Source organism: Elephantulus edwardii, unplaced genomic scaffold (assembly GCF_000299155.1).
Source record: "Elephantulus edwardii isolate Elephantulus edwardi_28Jun2011 unplaced genomic scaffold, EleEdw1.0 scaffold00065, whole genome shotgun sequence".
NCBI lineage: Eukaryota > Metazoa > Chordata > Mammalia > Macroscelidea > Macroscelididae > Elephantulus > Elephantulus edwardii.
The window spans coordinates 4,023,802-4,039,674 of NW_006399815.1; the positions used below are offsets into that span (position 1 = coordinate 4,023,802).

At 33.8% G+C, this 15,873-nt stretch overlaps 1 protein-coding gene across 1 annotated transcript in view; it reads right to left on the reverse strand.

Moving 5' to 3' along the window:
• Positions 1-15,873, reverse strand: part of ARID2 (AT rich interactive domain 2 (ARID, RFX-like)) — a 270,114-nt gene that overhangs the window by 45,703 nt on the left and 208,538 nt on the right. Inside the window, exon 16 of the mRNA XM_006888177.1 lies at positions 12,664-12,812. Coding sequence (XP_006888239.1) covers positions 12,664-12,812 — 149 coding nt within the window. The remainder of the gene's footprint in view (positions 1-12,663; positions 12,813-15,873) is intronic.

Genomic DNA, 15,873 nt, shown 5'->3' on the forward strand with positions numbered 1-15,873 from the left:
GACTTGTTTGCTTGTTCTTTTGGCAGTCCACAGGATATTCAGTGCTTTTCTCCACCACAACTCAAAGGAATCAATTATTCTGTAGTCCTTATTTTATGTTCAACTTTCAGATGCAAAAAAAGTAACAGAAAAGACCATGACTTGGAGAAGGCACATCTTAGACATCATTGCTCTTTAGCACTTTGCAGCAGTCTTTGACACCAAATTTTCCCCAATTCTTTTGATTTCTTGACTGATGTTACCACAGGTGTTGATTATGATTCAAATAAAAGCAAATAGATGCTGGTCCAATGGTGAGGACTTTCGTTTTCTTGATATTCAGATGAAATTTGTACTGAAGATGAGAGTTTATGATCTTCTTCAGTCAATACTTCAAGTCAACTTCACTTTCAGCAAACAAGGTTGTGTCATCTGTGTAATGCTGATTGTTATGCTAATGGGTCTTCCTTTCAATCCATTCTTCTTCAGACAATCCAGCTTCTTGAATGATATCTCAACATACAGAGTGAATAAATATAGAGAGATACAGCCTCTTTTGAATCCAGCCTGAATTTCTGCCAGTTCCTTGTTGAATGGCCTTGTACCAGCCATTCTGTACAATCTTCAGCAAGATTTTACTTGCATTTGGTATTAAAATAATCATGACAGATATGCTAAAGACTTTGGTGGAAAAGTAGACAACATACAAGAATAGATGCATAACATCCTAAGAAAGAAAATACTAGAAATAAAGAAATTATAATAGGAAGAAATACTTTTGAAGGGCTCACCAGCAGACTAGATTTGGTTGAAAAAATGTGAGTAAGCTTGAAATATGTAAACAGAAACATTTCAAGTTGAGAAGGGCAAAAATAATAGGGGGGAAGGAATTATAATATTCAAGAACTGTGGGACAATTACAAAAGGTGTAATCTAAACAATGGAAGTAGCAGAATAAAGAGAAAAGAGTAGGAGAAATATATATAGTAATAGTGGACAACAATTTTCGAAAATTGACAGACATCAAATCACAGATCCAGGAAGCACAGAGATTTCTAGGCAGGATAAATAAATCATATATATAAACTGAAATAACCAATGACAACAACAAAATCGTAAATGGTCCCAGGCTGTGTGAGGTAGGGAGTTGGGAAGCCTCATCTACAGAAACAAAAGATTACTGTGAATGTCTCTTTGGAAAACATATCATCAAAAAGAGTAGAATTAAATACTTAAAACAGCTGAAATAAAAATACCACTGACCTAAAACTTTTTACAAAGCAAAACTATCCTTCAAAACTAAAGGGACAGAAAATGACCTGGATGTCCAAAATCATTAGCCACTGGAGAGATACTAATAAAAACCACAATTTGATCACTTCATTCCCTACCTCCAATCATGATTAAAAGCAGAAAAATGGAAAAAATGACAAATCTTGACAAGAAAGTGAAGACATTAATTGTCACAGGAATGAAAAATGGCATAGACACTGCAGAAGTCAGCTTAGTGGTTTCTCAATTAAGCACAGATGTAGAAATTCTACTAGTAAGGCTATAATAAAGAGAACAGAAAACAGCAACACAGACACATAAACACCAATGTTCACTGTAATACTATTTACTTAGAGAAGTAAATAATCAAATTTCATGAATAGAGGAAGGGAAAACCAAAATACAATTCATCTAATGAAATATTAACTTAAGTGTAAAGATAAAGGAAATAAAAATGGATCTATGCTACAATACAGATCCTTGAAAATAATTATGCTGCATGAAGCAACTCAAACTCATGGTGGATGAGTCAGAAATGATACATAGCTGACTCTCCAGTGGGTTTTTTGGACAGTAAATCACCAAAGACACTTTGGGTTAGCTCAGTTCCCTAAGGACTAACCAGGTTATGCGAGCCCCCTGAAAGAAACAAGTCAACTGCAAAAGGACAAATACAATGCTATTTAAAATATTTTCGTATTGCACAAGAAATGGAACTTAACATTTTTATTTCTCAATATTAAAAAAATACATAAAAGAGTATTCATACTTATAAAGAGAATTCCTGGTAAGTACAAAGAATTAGATCTGTATGTTAACTTGGAAAAAATATCAAAGATAATGAAACAAGCTCTGAAATAGTCTAAGCAGTTTGTTTAGTGTTTAAAATAATAAATTATAAACTACTGTTGTTTAATAAATTAAAAATGAGTTTGGAAAGATAAAACAGCAAACTGATGAACAACTAAGAACTGAGAATATTCTTGGGTTTTCTTTCTAAGAAGTCTGAAGTATAATTTTACAATCTGAAAACAAATTCCAAAAATAAAACCCACTAAAATAAACAAAACACCACCAAACAAATGTCAAACCAAACCAATCAATAACTATACAAAAAATGTTGTGAAATCATATTTGTTTATAGTTTTCAGTGAACATTTGACAAAATTAGACTAAAATGTTGTAACAGATAGTGAATAAAATAAAAATATCCAATGTAATCCTTACTTGTCCCAGAAAAATAGAATGTACTATGAGAAAACCTGAAGTGTTACACTGACAAAGTAGCAATCACAATTCACTTTTATTTCCTTTAAGATTAGGTTATCGACAAAGGAAAAAATGGCAAATGTAATTATAAAACATCTGAAGTTTAAGAAGAAAACAAAGGTAGATTCTTATTTGTCTATAATTTAGGCACAAGGTACTCTAATAACTAGGATCTGGAATCCAGGAAAGAAAGAAAAGAGCAAAGTGTAGGTCAGAAAAGACTTTGACACTTGCACTAGGATTTAGAGAAGTCAAAACAAAGCGAGGAAATGCTGAATGAAGTGAGAGAGGAACTGAAGATTTCAAAGGGCCGCTCAAGTAGCAAAGCAAAATATAAGGAAATATGCAATAAACTGAGTGAGAAAACAAAAAGGGAAAAACATGGCAAGAAGCACAGATTAAAGTCTTGAGTTGTAACACTGAAGGATTCTATGTACAGGAAGCATAAAATGAAAATTGAAGGAATACAGGGAATCATTGTAGCAAAAAGATTGGTCAACAATGAACCATATTAGAAAGAAGCATATGATTAAGAACCAATGGTAATGAAGTAGTTCAAGCTGCACTGAAGGCACTGGGGTGGGGGTAGGGAGTGGGGAGCTCCAGGAAATGATAGAATATCAGCTGAGGTTTTTTAGCAAACAGATGCTGCCCTGGACATTCTCACTAACCTGTTCCATGAAACAGGAATAAAATTACCTGGTCATCTGACTGGAAGTGATCCATATTTGATCCCATTCCAAAAAGGGAGATTCCACAGAGGGTGACCCATCGAGAAATAGCAAATATAAGTGAAATCTTGCTGAAGATTAAAAAAATGACTAGAACTGCCAGAAATTCAAGATGGCCTCAGAAGAGACCGTGGGAAGAGATTTATTACTGCTGATTTCAGATGGCTTTTGGCAGAAAGAAGAGAAAAGCAGAAAGATGTTTATCTGTGCTTTATTGACTACACAAAGGCATTTGCGTGGATCATAACAAATGATGGCTAACACTAAGAAGAACAAGAATCCCAGAACATTTAACTGTGGCCATGCAAAACCTAAAAACAGACCAAGAGGCAGTTTTGTGAAGAGAGCAGTTATAGAAAGGGAATAATACATCATTTAAAATCAGGAAAGTTTGTACCATTCCTTTGTACCTATTCATTCTGTACACTGAACAAATAATTTGAAAAGTCAGACATATGAAAAAGAATACAGCAGTGGAGGAAGACTTATCAACAACCTGTGTTATAAAGATGATACAACTTTGTTTCCTGAAAGTGAAGTGGACTTTTAAGACTTTCTGAAGATCAAAGAATATAGCCTTCAATATGGACTCCATTTCACCATCAAGAAAACAAAAATCCTCACCATTGAACCTATAGGCAAACATCATGATAGAGTGAAGCTGTCAATGATTTTATTTGGATCCAGAAATCAATATCGATGGTAGCATCAGTTAAGAAATCAAAAGACATATTAAGTTGGGATAACTGCTGTCAAGGATCTCTCCAAAGTGTTAAGGACACTGTTATCAGTTTAAAGAATAAAGTGTGACTGATCCAAACCATGGCATTTTCAATTGCTCCCTATGCACCTGGAACTTGTATAAAGTACTTAGGATGGCAAAAGATGAAAGGATGCCTTTGAGTGTGGTGATGGAGAAGAATAATGAATACCCTATGAGCTAGCAAAAGAAGTGTGTAAAAATGGTGCAACCACTAAAGAAGGCAATTTGGTGCTTTCTCAAAAGGTTGGAAATAGAAATACCATTTGACCCAGAAGTTGCACTACTGGGAATACAGCCTAAAGAAACCGTAACTTCTACCCAAACAGATATATGCACACCCATGTTTGAGTTGTTTAAAATGTCGAAGAGATGGAAACAATCCAAGTGCCCATGAACAAATCAATCAATTGAGACGCTGTGGTATAGTCACACAATGGAATACTACACAGCACTGAAAAACAAGGAATTAATAAAATATTACACAAAATGGGTGACTCTGGAGAACATTATGCTGAATGACATATCTCTGTCACAAAAGGACAAATACTATATAATGACACTGTTATAAAACAGGACTGACACGGGTTGGGGGAAAGTTAAAAAGGGGGTTAAATAATGACTGCATAGGAACAGATGAAGGGAAGTACTGTTTAAAAAGAATATATAATTAAGCATTATTTGCATGACAACAGTCCAGAATAAGAGATGCATAGAAAGGTGGACTGGGGTTGGAGTTAGGGAGGAAACTGTACAAGAATAAATAAATTTTTTAAAGAGAAATGGGAACTTGGTGGGAGTGGGTAGGGAGAAAAAGATGTGCAACAATTAATGAATGGAAGTCCAGGTTTTCTGGAAAATTCTGTCAAAATCACAATAAAAAATTATAAACAAATAAATCTATTTTAGAGGACATGAAGCCAGGGTGCTCCTTAGAAATCAAGGATGACTCATGTACATGGCCATGTTATCATATAGAGCTAGACTTAGAAAAAAACATTTTGCTGTGAAAAAGTGGAGGGTCAGTGAAAGAGAAGACAACCCTTAATGAGAGGACTGACAGTGACTGTAAAAATGGGCTCAAACATATCAAAATAGTGAGGCTGGCACAGGATAGAGAAGGTTTAAATCTGTAGTTCTTAGGTTTGTATGAGTTGAAGTGGATTCAAAGGCATTTAACAAGAGCAAACCTGATTTAAAAAAATTAAAAAGTTGTTGTTGTTGTTGTTATGTGCCGTCGAGTTGTTTGCAACTCATAGCGACCCTATGCACAACAGCCCTAAACCCTGCTCTATCCTGCGCCAACCTCACTGCCTCTGACACACCCATCCCGATTACCCCAGGCACTGAATCAATCCATCTCATAGAGGGTCTTCCCCTCCTGCGCTGTCCCTCCACCCTCCCAAGCATGATGTCCCTCTCCAAGGACCCATCCCTCCTGGCAACATGTCCAAAGTATGTCAGACGAAGCCCCAGAATCCTTGCCTCCAAGGAGTAGCTTGGTTTAATCCTCTCCAAGATGAATCTGTTTGTTTTTTCCTGGCAGTCCATGGTACATTCAGTACTCTTCCCCAGCACCACAGCTCAAAAGCATCCACTCTCCTTCTGTCCTCCCTAGTCATTGTCCAACTCTCTGATGCATAACAAGTGATTGCAAAGACCATGGCCTGTATCAGGCGCACCTTAAGTCTCCAGAGAGACACCATTGCTCCTGAGTACTTTAGAGAGGTCCCTAACAGCAGACTTTAGAAAAGAAAAAACCACCTTCTTTTAAAAACCACATCAAGGCAAAGCAGAAAGGCAAATGTCAAACTTGAAAAAGAATCACTGCAAATCAGATCACAGCAAATGAAACGTTTGCATATATAATACATAGAGATCTTCTAATGAAAAAGGAAAAAAGCTAACAACTCTATAGAATAATAGGGAGATATTTAACAAGTTCAAAAGAAATGTAAATTAAAAGGACACTGAGATATCAATTCTCACCCTACAAATTGGCAAAAATTAGTATAGTATTTGGTTAAACCACTGGGAATAGTAGCCTAGGCAGCCAGACAAAAAAAATTAACCACCACAAGTTAGAGATTAGAATTTGGACATCTTAAAGTACATCTTAATATGTCCACCCAATTAACCTACCACAATATGACTACATTTATTTTAAAAACTAGAAAATATAAATAAACAACTTTCTAAGATTTCATCAGAAATATTAAAAAAAGTCATTTACACAAAAACGGTAAGGAATATAAGCAACAAAAGTGAAATTTCTCTAAAACAGAAATTTCTGTTTTTTATATTCAAAGTTTGTAAATATTTTATATAATTTATGCATCTAAAAAAGGCAATCCCTTAAAAAGAAAATGAAACAAATGAACCTTTACTTTGTATAACCCTAGGGTAACTATGCTAAGTGAATTTAGAATGCAAAACTCTCCACCAGATGCTCTGCCGGGTGAAGGAGGGACAATCTCCTCCTGTACCAGTCAGATCTGATTTGACGGTACACGCACAAAAAAATAATAAAATAAAAAAAAAAAAGAATGCAAAACTCATGAACATAAAGCCCTTAAAACCTTATACTTTAAAACCAAAGAAAAGAGAAAATTCTTAAATTGTTTTAAATAATTTTATTGTTGGGGCTAGGATTGGTATGAAAAGAAAACTTCTGCATTTAGAATAAACATATAATTTATCAATATTATTTGTAAATTATTTTTTTAAATGGGACCAAGAATTTACTGATATGAAGTAACAAAGACTCTGTGATTATAGTTGCTAAGTGCAATCAAGTTTGATTTTGATGAATATTTTCCTTATGTGACAGAGGAGAACTACCCTACTACATCTTCTTTTTTTATTATTTGTGTGTGTGTGTGTGTACCATCAAATCAGATCTGACTGGTACAGGAGGAGATTGTCCCTCCTTCTCCAGCAGAGCATCTGGTGGATTCGAACCATGGGCCTCTGGGTTTGCAGTGCAGCTTCTTGCCACTAGGCCATCAGAGCTCCCTTCTTGTTGCATCTTCTAAGGTATAATCTTTAGGAAAGCAGATTACCAGATCTTTTTCCAGTGGAGATGCTGGCTGGGTTCAAACCCCTTTAACACTTTCTGGTTAGTAGCTGAGTGCTATTTGTGCCAACAAAAGCTCCTTGTAAGACTCTAATACTGACTTTTTAATTCATAGCATCAATTTGAACTAAAAATATTTTAATCTTTAGGGAGCTCTGGTGGCCTAGTGGCAAGAAGCTGCACTGCAATCCCAGAGGTGTGTGGTTCAAATCCACCAGGTCCTTTGCTGGAGAAGGAGGGACAATCTCCTCCTGTATCAGTCAGATCTGTTTTGACAGTACATGCAAAAAAAAAAAAAAAAAAAAAGAGCAAGCTTCTAAGCTAACATCAAAATAGTATAAATAAATAATCAGTTTAAAAATTTTTTATCTTTATTAACCTCCTGGTTAAAAAAAAATTCTTCTTGCCTGTCCTCTGAAAAAGACTAAAAACAATAACAAACTTAGGGTGGGAAAAGGTACTCTTGATCTGGTAACTGAATATAATTTCCAACAAAAAAAAAAGAACCAAGTGTTTTTGGAGAAAAAGTTGACAGTAAGTCTGGAACATTCTGTCATAACAGAAGCAAAGAAGTACTAATAAAGACTATGGATCATAAAAAAAGAACTAATTGGATTATTCGTTCACTTGCTAAAGATGGGACATGTCAAGAGGGACAAAATACTGCAATGAATTTTACAGAAGTGAAAACGGGTAACTAAAAAGCAAGCATTTCTCATGCCTTCTTTGCTAATCAATAAACTTCTTGGATCCTCTGGCAAATGAAGTCATCAATAAGGAAACTTCCATGAACTGAACTGTCCTTCCTCAAAAAATACCTATAGGAGTTAGGTAACAATCCCCAACAAATCAAAACAGTTCTAAAAAGATGGAGGGTGGAAAACACAGCTCTTAATCCCATCATGGCCCTGATAACAAAAATGAAGCTTTTTCCTAGTGTATGGCTTATAACAATTTTTGTTTTTATTTTTTTTTAAAAAAAGAGAATCAAGCAGAGAAGGGGAATGTCAGAATCACCTACACAGAAGAGTCAGGTGTAAAGCATGTCATTAAGGCAGAAGTTCATGTGCTGAAGAACTTGAACAGGGGAAGGTCAAGATATAACATATCCAAGGAATGCTGGGCCTAAAGGCTCTTCCTCCAGAATCACAAGAGGCAGCACCCTGAACTGGCTTATAGCCTCCTAAACTGTGAGAGAATAAATTCTGTTTGTTAAGGTTATCCACTTGTGTTTATCTTTATAGAAGCACTAGAGAATCAAGACTGGGGTCACTTTACATTTTTCTTTTTTTTTTAAACCTTAACAAAATAGTGCTTCTATGTAATCATGACTAATGGCTGTTAATATTACATAAAAAGAAGACTAGATCAATCTTCTAATGGAAGTAAATACATATATCTGAAGTACTCTTAATAAAGTCAAACCTAGATTTGATCAAAGATCTGAATTTAACTATCAATTTACAAGAAAAATAAGGTCATTAGAATATGTTAAACAATACTAGCAAAATCCAAAAACTGTGATGCTCTATGGGATAGATGATTGTATTTTTTCAACAAAAAACTTTTAGGAAAAAATTTTAAAAGACAAACAAGGAGATTCTACAAAGCTTTAAGGGACTTAAAGGTATCAGTCAGAGCAATGTTTGAACCTTAGATCTCAATTCAAAGAATGAAAAGGCAAATGGAGAAATGTAAACAATGACTACGTAATTGTCGTTGTTAGGTGCTGTCAAGTCAAGTAAGACTCATGAACAAAACTATGAACAAAAGATCTAAACTCTGTCCCATACTGTGCCATTCTCATAACTCCTGACATACTCGAGTCTGCTGACAGAGCTCAGCAATGATGGTCTCAATCCATGTGACTGTGGGTCTTCCTCTCTTTTCCCGATCTTGCACCTTTCCAAGCAAAACAGCCATTCCTAACAATATGCCCAAAGTATTTGAGCCTAATCTTTGTCACGTTTCCTCCCAAGATGCTCTCCAGCTGTATTTTCTCCAAAATGTATCTTTTCTTTTGGCAGTCCATGTGATATTCTGAACTCTTCTCCAAAACCACAACTCAAAGACATGAACTCTTCTTCTGTCATCCTTATATTCATATATGTCAGCTCTCATATTCATAGCAAATGACCGAAAAGACTGTGGTCAGAATCAGGCACACATTTGTCCTCAAGCTGCGATGCTCTTTAGTAAATTGGAGAGGTTTCTGACAGTTGAATTTCCCAATGCAATACATTTCCTAATTTCCTGACGGCTAGTATCAAGTATGTTGATTATGGATCCAAGTAAGATGAAATAATTGACAATTTCAATCTTTTCTCCCTCTATCATGATGCTGCCTATGGGTCAAGTGGTGAGAATTTTTTTCCTTGATGTTAAGATGTAATCCATACTGAAGGCTGTAGTTTTTGATCTTTTGTAGCAAGTGCTGCAAGTCCTCCTCCTTTGTCAGCAAGCATGTCTGTACCATCTGCCAAACACAGGCTGTTGAGTCTTCTGGTCCTGAGGCCATATTCTTCAGAGGTGAGTTTCTCAAATAATTTGTTCAGCATACAGACTGAATAGGTATGAAGAGAAAATACAACCCTGATGTATACACCTTTCCTGATTTTAAACCATATTAGTGTTCCCTTGTTCTGTTTGTACAACAGCCTCTTAATCTAGATACAGGCTTCACATGAGCACAATTAAGTATTCTGAGATACCCATTCTTCTTAATGTTAGCCATAAATTTGTTATAAACCATACAGTCAAATGCCTTTGCGCAGTAAATAAAGCACTGACATTCTTCTGATATTCTCTACCTTCTGCCAGATTCCATTTTAAATCAGCAATGATATCTCAGGTGCCATGGCCTCTTCCAACCCAACCTGAACTTCTGGCAGTTTTCTGGCAATGTATCTGTTTTTAAATTATTTTCAGCAATATTTTGCTTGCACACAGTACTAATGATGTCATTTGATAATTTCCACATTCTGCTGGACCTTCTTTCTAGGAATGGGAACAAATATGGATCTCTTCCAGTTAGGTAGCCAGGAAGAAGTTTTCAAAATTTCTTGAAACTGACTGGTCAGTGCATCCAGGGTTGCATCTGCTAGTTAAAACATATAACTGGTATCCCATTGATCTCTGGGAACTTACTTTTTGTCAACAATTTTAGTAAAGCTTCAATTTCTTCCTTCATCACCATTGGCTTTAGATCACATGGTACTTCCTGCAGTATTACACTGTTGGTCAATTCTTTTTGGTACAGTGACTATGTGTATTCTCTCCGTCTTCTTTTGATGCTCCCTGGATCAATCAAGATTTTGCTCATAGCATTCTCTCAGTATTGTGACTGGAAGCTTGAATTTGTTATCTAGTTCTTTCAGCCTGAGAAATGCTGAGCAACTTCTTTCATTTTTCTTCTTCAGTTCCAGCACTTGGCATATTCAGTTTTAATAGCTTGCTCCATCTTCTTGAGCTGCCCTTTGAAATCTTCTGCTCAGTTCTTTTACCACAGTATTTGTTTTGGCTTTCTTTTCTCTAGTGGAGTTTTCCGAGTCCCTCCTGATATCCATTACCATTACTGTTTTTCTTTTGTCTCTGTCTTTGTAGTGACCTTTAGCTCTCTGCATGGATGATATCCTTAATGTCATCCACAACTCATCTGGATTGTCATCAATCACTGGGGTTAATGTCTCAAATATATTTATTTTCATTTATTTATTATCAAGATGATTTTTAAATTTAGGTGAGATAGACTCCAGGTCATATTTTGGTTCTTGTGGACTTTATAGTTGACAAATTAAACTACTTAAAGAGTTACAGTTGAAGAAGTGTAATGATCATATGTGTGGCCCTGCTTTTTGGATATACATGCAAACTGAAAAGTAACTGTTGATACATGGTGATGTGAAAGTGAGAAGCTCAGTTTAAATGAAACTGTATTATATATAGGAAAGGAAAAAGATAATCTGTAAAAACAGATTAAATGTATATTCCAAGTCACTAATTTTTAGTTCCGTAAAAAGAGCAGATGTTCATTTCAACTATAAATACTAAGCACATTACAATAAGAGACATGTGAAAGAAATTATTTTAATTTCATTATGATGGACACAAGGTGGTCTTGGTTAATAGAAGCTTTTTTACATCTTGTATTAGTAAGCACTTTGTCATTTCAAGGCAAATGCTTCTAACACCTAATTTTTCACTTGGAATTGAAACTAAATTTGAATTATAATAAAGATCATTATTTTCTTCATCTGCTTATATGTGACTCGACAGCACATAATATCAATAACAATTCTGTCACCAAATGTTTTTCTTGAATTACTCTAAATATTACCTAAAACTGCTACACACAATTTTTGTGTCAACAAATGGGTTTAGCTGTTTACCTCTACTCTATCAGGTATTATGTGCCTAATACAAACAAACAAATTGAAAACTGATAGAGTAGAACTGTCATCAGAGAAAAAGTTTCAAATTAATTAACAATATTCATTAGGAAATAAAACGACACAATAAAATTAAATGAATGGAGGAAATAATCACAGATCTAAACCACTGTTAGAAAAAAACTGACAGATTTTAAATTACTTTATATACAGATATTATATGTAACTGAAAAGAAATAATACTTACCCTTACTAGCTTTATTTTATTATCTTTTTAAAGAAAAAAAAATCCAAAAACAAAACCCAAATAAAAAAATTCACCACTACGCAAAATCTAATAAGCTCATTTATGATCCTATACATAGTCTTAGAAAAATTTTTATATAATTACATCTTTAAACTACATGAATATTATTACATCCCTGACCTACCTTCAATAATTCTGTATGTAAGGTTTACAATTATAAAGTCTTTAATATATAATTGAATGAACATGCTAAATTTTGCCATTTAGGAAGAGTAAAATGGGATTCTTGACATCTAATAAATAAAGGATACTAAGACAAGTGTCTTAGTTTTGAAACTCTAAAGGCTCACTCAAAGAGTCTTGACTGAGAACAGGCAAAGGGACTAAGATTTTTCTTTTAACCAAGATCGTTCTCAAATTTCCCTTCAAGTTTAAGCAAGCCTTATTATAGTTACATTCATTATTTATATTAGCAATTAAAGGTGAGATAATAAGGCTTTAAAAAGAATTTTCATGGGTATCCACAGCACAATATTTATTTAAATAGGTTAAGTCTTTTTCTTTCTAATAGATTGTTACCTTAATCTCCCATTACACAGACTTTCTCTAGTTTTCACTTAAGTCACTTTAAAAAAAATGTTGAAACTTCTTTCCTTTACCATGGTTAAATATATAATAAAATTCTTTTTTTATTTTCTTCTACTAAAAAGTATTGCTATAACACATTCTTAATAGCCTACCACAAGGCAATGGAACTCTTACTATTAGTCATATATTCCTTAGGTTAAGTGCCTAAATATCATTTCTACTATAAACTATTTTTTTAAAAGTCAGTAACTTAATAGAAATTTTTCAGAAAACTAAACATGACAGCAAACAAAATATAAAGGTACTAAAATAAGGATAACAATTTATGTATATAAAATAAAACTGCCATTTACTTTTTACAAGACTGCCACAGACACATGAAGTTTTGCCCAGGTTTTCTCATTGGATCTCCATGATGACTGGATCCACTGAACGTAGAAGGCTGAGAACTGTTAGGCTGGCCCTGCACTTGCACAGCTGGTGACGGTGTCATGGGAGTGTTCTGTGAAAAAGTATAATGCACAATTTGTGAAATGACACCAGAAACACTTTTATCTTATAGCCTATGTTTAGTTACCATTGTGTAGAAATGTGTATTATTTATGGTAACAGGATTCTCTATTCTTTAAAAGATAAGTATTTCTACAAAGATACTGGATCCTTTTCTTCAATATGGAAACACAAAGGCAAGCTCATACTACAACTTATAAAATATGAACTATTTAAAAATTAAGATACGCATTATTAAAATTAGGTAGGAACAACGCAGTAACAGAATAAACATACTGTACATGTACCCACTGATTTATTTACATTTATATACCTCACAAAACAAATCAACCATAAATCATGATTTGTTTGTATAATAGTTTCAGATTTTTTCCAAGGGACATACAATTTAAAAACACACACACAAAAAAAAAACCAACAAATGTGGCAAAAGAACAGGGAAAACGTCAGATTTCAGATAAAAATGATGCACCTACATATGAATATTATTGCCAAATATTAACAACTTTGCAAAAAAATGAGACTTCAGTCTTTAGAGCTGCTCAATTAGTTTTTGCTATATAATGCTAACGAAGGGATCTCTGTAGTCATACCTTTGAAATATAGGCATTTTTTTTCTCTTTCTTCTCTACCCAATTTCTCTACAGCATAGATAGATACATTATAAAATTACTTTTAAAACATCTTTAGTTAATATGTCTTTTTTGAAGCCATAAGTAAGATTTCATTCATGGTACATAGCATGAGGAGGGTAAAAAAAACATCTAAAATGTCTTACAGAAAATTGAAGGGCACCATTTTCAACATTGCTCCAAATGTTATACTATAAATTATACTTATCCATTTATAAAGTAGTAAGAGGAATATTTGACAGAAGTTTAAAAAATTGTTGACAACTCCAGATTACAAGTCATAATAAACTTTAAGAAAACTAGAGAATTTGCAAAAATATAAGGTAATATAGAATGTATTGCTAAAAAGTTACTAGAAATATGATGTGCTAAGAAATTTTAAATTCTAATTGAAACTGGGTTCTTGCCCGTCATATCTTGTAAAACTGTTAGTGAAAAACACACACATATATAAAATGCTAACAAGTTAGGGTGAAACATGAATCATAGGATAGGACATGGACTTTTCTAGCTTGAAAGATTCTATTCTACTCAGATTTTTAACCTGCTATCTAAATAAGTGAAGTATGTTAGATAATGTACTTACTACCTCTCTGTTCATGTTTCTTTAGCTATAAAGGGTAGTTAATAAACATCCAACATGTATGAATGATTCTTCAAGATTCTCAACAAATGACTACTCTTACTATTATTATGTAAATAAAGAAGGTCATACTTTGGAGATGATTAATTCAGTTTGGTGACAACTAAAAATGTCTCATCAATAGAAAATAAGTTTGGACATACATATCCTACTATCACTGTGTGTTGTAAAAATTCTGATAGTAAGAGGACAACATGCATAAAAAGTATTAGATGGGGAAAAAATACATGACTGGGGAGAAAAAAGCAACCAACAAAAGCCAATTATCACCCCCGTTTTATAAACTTTTACACAAATTACAGTAAAAAAGTTTTATTTTTTCCCCAGAATGTTTTTATAATTATGATTAAAATAAGATCCGTTCTAATAAAATAAAAACACTGAAGTGAAACAAGGGACAACTCAGTTTTAATGAAAATTGAGCAAATTTGTTGGAAGTATCAAATTCCTGCAGAATGAACTTCCTAGTTGTAGATACTATTACTATTTAAATTGAGTATTTTATGTACTATTTCGCCAGCTATTTGTAAACAAAGCTTGTTTTTAATTTGTTGTTATTATGTGCCATGCAACTCATAGTGACCCTATGAACAACAGTTCTGAAGTCTGCCCTATTCTGAGCCAGTCTCACTCCCTCCAACACACCTACCCTCATTACTCCAGTTACTGTGTCAATCCATCTCATCCAGGGTCATCTTCTCCTGCCCTGTCCCATGAAAAAGTTTTAACAAACCTCTACCCTATTTGTAGTTTTCTTAAAATAGAGGAATTCTTATTGGCACCTCTTAGAAAATGTAAAAATTAACAATCAAAGAATATTTTAAAGCAAATACTATTGAAGAACGTGGCCAAGGATGAGCAATTTAACAGAACAGAAATGAACAGAAAACAAAGAACCAAATTTAGTGTGCACGGCTTTGACTCCTGGTTCAAAATATCTTTCTTAAAATTTTCTAAGAAAATTGGGGAAACATGAAACATCTACTGGGTATGAAGTAATAGAACAAGAAATTATTTTTGTTAAGTGTTGTTTGGTACTATGGCTATTAAATCAAAACCCACTACTGACTCCTAGTGAACTTCCAAATCTTAACAGCAGATTTCCCCACAGAATGATTGGTGGATTTGAGCTGTGGATCTCTTAGGATAGGAGCCCAACACTCAGTAACTTACTATGCCTCTAAGGCTCCCCAGAGATATCACAGAGCGGAAAATTCAAGAGACAGACAGACATACACACACACACAAACACACACAGCCACACACGTTAACAATTGTAAAGGCATATGTGTTAGTATTACTGGTAAAATGAATCAATATTGGAATTTTTTTAAATATTGAGGAAAAAAGGATAGGAATAAATAAAACGAAAAGGCAAAATAGTGATAATTTATCACTATGATACAAAATTGGGGTAGCATTTTGTTCTGTTGTACACAATCACTATGAATCACAACAAACTTGATAACATCCAAAACCAACAATGAAGATGACAGATATATGGAGATTTATTATTCTATTGACATTATTTTCCATATATGTTTGAAAATTTTCACAATAAAAATACATTTAAATAGAGCTAAAATACCACTGACAAAGTATACAAAGAAAAAACATAAAAAATACCTAGAAAATGTAGCAAGTATGAAATTTTAAGACTCATGTTTTCTTAGACCATAAAAATTAATGTTTATAGGTTTCTTCCTACATTAAAAAAAATAACTTCTCCAAATAAACTTTAAAATAGGTTATTTACATTGCATTGCAAAATAGCATTT